At 39.9% G+C, this 6,374-nt stretch overlaps 1 protein-coding gene across 1 annotated transcript in view; it reads right to left on the reverse strand.

Moving 5' to 3' along the window:
• LOC145400437 (pregnancy zone protein-like) overlaps positions 1–5,118 on the reverse strand; it is a 53,054-nt gene extending 47,936 nt beyond the window's left edge. The window contains exons 1-2 of the mRNA XM_080272951.1: positions 5,107–5,118; positions 2,844–2,950 (exon numbers count right to left, since the gene is read on the reverse strand). Of these exons, the coding sequence (XP_080129077.1) occupies positions 2,844–2,950; positions 5,107–5,118 (119 nt within the window). The remainder of the gene's footprint in view (positions 1–2,843; positions 2,951–5,106) is intronic.
• Positions 5,119–6,374: the final 1,256 nt, after the last annotated feature.

Raw genomic sequence — 6,374 nt, forward strand, 5'->3', positions numbered from 1 at the left:
TCCTCTTCTGTCTTTCTTTCCTTAATTCTTTCCTCTTACTGCTGCCTATGGGTAACTCAACACTGAGTGACAAGCGAAATGGTTTCCTGTACACCAGGAAACCATTTACTACGCTGGGTGGTAACCATATAACCAGATTATGGCGTCTGGTGGTTAGTGGGTAATTAAGGTACTCCAGTCGGATTAAGCCTGTAGGTTTATATCCAAGGGATGGTTGGGGTTTATTGCTCACGTAATGCCACTCAGGGATAAGTGAGGCTGGTCACTGTCATCTTAAATGCCAGGACCAACTTGCCTATCCCCGGGTTCCTACGCTCCTCATGGGGTGACATAGGATTGGATGATGGATGGATGGATGGAGATACATAGATAGAAAGATATATATATATATATATATATATATATATATATATATATATATATAGGGAGAGAGAGAGAGAGAGAGAGAGAGATAAATAGATAGATATAGATATAGATACATAGACAGATAAATAGGTATAGATATTGATATAAAGACAGATAGATAGACAGATCGATAATATACCTCCAAATTAACAACTCAATATCTGTGAGGGGGGACTCAAGACAAACTTTTATTCTCTCAGTGGGAAGAAAGCCACACATCCGTGACCTAAAGGATCAACAACATTTCAAAAGGTGTTCTGTTGGTACAGTATGTTATGATGACAAGTGTTGCCTCAGCGTAATTTTTAAATTAATGTAATGACAAATGATCACAGTATTGCCATTATATATATATATATATATATATATATATATATATATATATATATATATATATATATATATATATATATATATATATATATATATATATACAGGGTGTTTTTGAACAACACTTACAGACTTTGGGTACTTATTCATCATTTAAAAATATAATCACTTAATTCTATAACGAAATCCACAAAAACTAACCATTAATGAGTTATATGACTTAATGATTGTGGCTCAAGCCCGTTACTCCGAACACGGGCCGTGGTCCCCTCCCCACCCCCACCCCAACCCCGCTTTCTCCTACCACCCCAGTTCCCTAGTTTATGGACTACATTGTTCAGTTATTTATGTTATTATGTAAAGGCATGATAATACAGTTTCATTTACAAACCGAAAAGAGATCCCAGTTAAATATCTGTAATATCATAGAGATCCCAGTTAAATATCTGTAATATCATACATTTCCATATTTTTCATTCCACTACTATGTTCCAAATCCAAACTCTCAGTTCCACTACTCAACACAGATAACTATGATGCTGTACTGTAAAGTTTTGAGTAATAATAAATTCATAATAGCCCCCCGCCGTGCCTCGTTGGGTAGGCTGCTTCTCTCGTGCTTGGAGAGGATACGACCCGTCGACTGTGGATAGCATTTGGATGGGTGACCGCTGAGGTGGGAGGGAGGTGGTGTATTTGGCGTGACATGGCTGGGGTATCTCACAACATCCCCTGTGGCGATGACGTGGCATTATTTGCCACATCCACCCCTACCTAACCTTACAGGGTAGGGGAGGCCGGTTCAGCATTGGACTTAATGGCTGGACAATTATTATTATTATTAAATATATAATAATTTGAAGCTTTGAACATTTTCTGACTGAACATATTTAGTGAAACAATGATATCCTGTGTCTGCTGTTTTACAAAAGTGTAGATATTAATGTTCAAGACTGCATGACTGAAGCGGTTATGTGAACATGAAATAGTTGTAATATAGTGTAATTATAATCTTATTATGAGATCACAGTCACTTACAAGTCATCTGTTTGTCACAGAAAAGGTTACGGTATTGAAATATCGGACTTAGATTAACTATTTATTAATACATGATGTATCTACTATCTACACACATCAACATACAATACCTCAGAAATAGCTTACAGTAGGTGTTCCATTTGTCTACCTCCAACATCAATGCACAGACGACATAGGCGGACCATACACTGACGAAAGCGCTCAAATAACAATGGTGAGGTACGTACTTGATTGCATGCAGCTTGAATCCGCAGGAGTAAATCATCATCAGTATCAACAGGGGTTTCATATACTAGTGATTTGATATGACCCCACAAAAAGAAATCTATGGGGTTAAGATCAGGTGATCGTGCCGGCCAGGAAAAGGGTCCGCCAATTTCCTATCCACCTGCCAGGAAAACGCGTATCAAGGTATTCACGTAAAGACCTGCTGAAGTGTGCAGGTGCACCGTCGTGCATAAACCACATCCTACTGCGTGTTGTCAAAGGAACATCATCTAATAATATTGGCAACTCATTTTCTAGAAAATCATGATAAATAGGGCCTGTTAGTCAACCAATTATGCCGCACCATACATTCATTGAAAATCGATGCTGGCGTCCTCTTTGCCATGTTATATGAGGATTCTCATCATCCCAGGCATGTAAATTATGGCTATTAAAAATCCCTATTCTTGTAAAAACTTCCTTCATCTGTGAACAATATGTTGTTAGCAAAGTCATTATTTCGTGCATTTTCATCCAGATATCACTGGCAGAAGGTAGTGCGTCTTGGGAAATCATCCGACATTAAATGTTGTACTTGCTGGAAATGATATAGATAAAGAAGTTGCTCATGAAGTACTTGCCATACGGTAGAATGACTGACAGCCATGTCACTAGCTATGCCACGAGTGCTACCTTGAGGATTATTTCCAATACTCTCTAGAATTCTCTCTTCCATCTGGGGTGTCCGAACAAAGCGTTGTCATCCTGTGTTTACCATACAACGGCGAAATGATTCTCTCTCCCTTAGTCTTCTGTCTATGGCAGGGAAAGTAGTGTGACATGGATGATACCGCTGGGGAAACCTTTTTGCATAAAGTCGGGCAGCTACCCTGCCTTGTCCCTGAGCAGCACCGTATGTCAGATGCATATCCGCCAACTCTGCATATGTGAACCTGTGCATACTGACAACCTGCAAGGAAAGAAGCACTGACATTGACCAACACATAACGGATATTGCATTGCTGAACCTCTTGCAGCGGCAGGCCTACTGAACAGAGATAAACAATATTGTACTGTCTGTTTAATATCAGGAACTAGCAAATGCAGGCAAGATAATCATCAATACATACGGGTTATCTGAAGCGATGACAAGGATGACTTATTTCTTTGAGTGTCCAAAATGATTATTTATACCCTACCCTACATAATATGTACTGCACTTAAAAAAAAAAAAAAGCACACATTGATGTGTAGTTAGCATTGTTTGATTTGTATGATATACGGAGAAAAGTGATAAATTTACATGTGGAATTGTAAGCAGGTAATATGCATTTGGAATATTTCCGTTTAACAAAAGTTACCACAATCATACGAAAAAAGGGTAGGCCTACGTTAAAATTTAATGAGGAATTGTGCAAACGCACACACAAGCGTTCTTGTCTCTTTTACCGTAGAGAAATACATAAATTAATTTGAAACATTCTCTGTACAACACACACACACACACACACACACACGCACACACACGCACGCACTCACAAACACGCACAAACACTCAAAGACGCACACACACGCACGCAAGCACACACACATCGTGGTGTACCTGCTGACATCACTCACCAGGTGCAAACTCAGCAGCACTCTAAGCTGTTACTTGCTTATAGTTGCAAGTTACCTACGTTATGGGTTGAATTGTTTTGTGAAGCTTCGATATTCGCTCCGATCTGCTCGAATGTTGAAGCATTTACTTGTGCTTATCTCCCTTAATACCAAATGTGCAACCAGGTAATTGTGCATCGGTCACATACAGTCGTCGCCTAGAATGACCATATCCTTACGTTATAACTGCAACAATGAAGAAGGACTATTGATAACAACACACACACACACACACACACACACACACATTCATTTCATTGCCAAATTGACCTTTTGTACTTCATCTATCTATCTATCTATATACCTAGGCTGCTTCCCCCAAGGAAAGGGAGGTAGCCGAGACAGGACGACACACTCCCCATTTACTCATCCATTCAAGCACATTCATTTGCATCTTAGCCCCAAAGGGGAGAACGGACAGATTCTCACCGCACCACACCGCACAAGGGTCAACTGCGCAATGCAATCAGTGACATCTGCAGCAGGGCCCGACAGCAGAACTGGTTTACCCCTGCCACATCATAACAGACCCATCCCCTTACCCGCACCTGACTTCATATAATTACAAAATGTGATAAAGAAATGGGAGTCTTTCTGTGGGTTTCATTACGTTCCATTAGTCATTGCTCACTTTTTCAGTAATATCATGATGGTGTGGCTTATAATACCTATCATAATTCTATCGACAACATTTCTTTACTATTTAATAATCCCAATCTTATCCCTGAACACAACTGTACAAACAACATTGTCACTTTATGGGAATTAACACTATCCAATGGAACTACGTCCCATAAACGACTGGTTTAACCCCAAATGTATTCCGACAGTCGACCCAGGCTTTGGCGTCCGTATTAAGCTATACCAAAGTCTGGGTCGAATGTTGGAACACATCCGGGGCTCAGTCGTTTATGAAAATGCTTGGTATTTACACAACATAAAGTTGGGCTGTCTTCTCGGTTTATAAAAGAAACGTTACTATCATCCCCATGTAATAATATTGATATTAAACTGATACTGATCATGTACTGGGGGATTATGGTGGTAGGGTATGGAGGAAAGAGCAAGGCCAGTGTTCGGATTAGAACACGGGCGTGGCTCCACACTCAGTGTTTAATTTCAGCCCTGTAATTTATTAATGGTTATTTATTTTTATTTTCATCATAGAATAAAATGATTTTGTTTTTAAATGACGAATAGGTACCCAAAGTCTGTAAGTGTTGTTCAAAAACACCCTGTATATTAGGGTGGTACTTAATTTTCAGCTTGAACAATTTGCTTCAGCTGCCGTGGGACTTCGTTCCCATTGATTAAAAAAAAAAAAAAAAATGGTATATGCAAATCTTTATGCTTATTAGATAATCTAACAGGTGCCGCATCATGTTCAAAATTATACTATTATGGCGTAATGTTAATATGCCATTGGGATACCTAGGTTCCCCTCTTTGCAGAGTATTAGCCCCTCACTGAGGGAGCCATCATGGGAACGCAACTCCCACTCATTGTTACCAAGTTTTACGGCTTGTATTTGCTGCCAGCTGTAGCCTTCTTCGCACCGGGATACACTTGCCTGTGTTGCTCAACGAGCTGGAGAAGAAACTGCCGTTGATCTTCGCTCTTGGTCAACACTGGATTAAACTCTTGAATCAGTGCTACCCCTCTTTCAGCAAAGTCATTTGTAACTTGTAGCTCCTGGAGGAGAAGCTCAGCTTCCTTGTAATCCTCACAACTTTCCCATGTGGATGAATCGAATTCTAGGAATGCATGAGGAACGTCAAGCAGTGTGAAGATCTTCTTGGTGTTACTGATCACAAAACTTGAAATTGCTTTCTGATTCAGTGCTGTCGCCTCAAGTTCAGCTCTTGCTCTCTTTCGTTGATCTTTGCTTCCTTCTTCGTTAACAGCCATCACCATTAGTCGCATCTCTTTAGGGTCAACAGTTGGATCAAAAAAGGCCAGTCCAACTAACATATATATATATATATATATATATATATATATATATATATATATATATATATATATATATATATATATATATATATGTTAGCATTGTATGAGAGCGTTAAATGCAAGAGCGATGTCTGCACAGCAAGGAAAAGTGGCTGTTCATGATAGGAATGACTGGAGAGAAATTGAGAAAGAATAAATGGTGACGCGGCCCTGAGGGGATATTCTTCTGCATTTTTTTTTTTTTTTAATGCAAGGAAGAAGGAACCAAAGGCCAAGAGCCAGCAAACCGTTCCTTCCAAGAAAAAAACGAAAACAATACAAAAGAGAGCCAAATTCAAGATCCGTTCATTTCGGGATGCCTGGACTCACTGCTTTTGAAAGACTGGAGATCATAGGAAGCAGGAAATAGTTCGAGAGTTGACCTATTGCATAAATGAAGGACTGGGAGTAAAGGTTAGCAATTGCATTAGAGTTGGACAGAAAAGGACAGAGGTGGAGAATGCAAGCAGACAGTTCAGAGGAGCAGTGACCATTGAAGCAGCAATAGAAAAGAGATAAAGATGCAACAGTGTGGCGAAGAGACAAAGGCTGGAGGGAGCCAGTAAGAGGTGGAGAGTTAATGAGACGAAAAGCCTTAGACTCCACCCTATTGAGAAGAGCTGTATGTGGGGAGCCTCCCCACACATTAGAGTGGTACTCTACGCAGGAGTGAATAAATCCCGTGTATAAAGTCAACAACTGTCAGGGGTAAAGAATGTACAGAGTCGACTTAGCACACCTAA

This window comes from Coenobita brevimanus, chromosome 52 (genome assembly GCF_032717465.1).
Source record: "Coenobita brevimanus isolate Jiangsu-jjx chromosome 52, ASM3271746v2, whole genome shotgun sequence".
NCBI classification, from domain to species: Eukaryota; Metazoa; Arthropoda; class Malacostraca; order Decapoda; family Coenobitidae; genus Coenobita; species Coenobita brevimanus.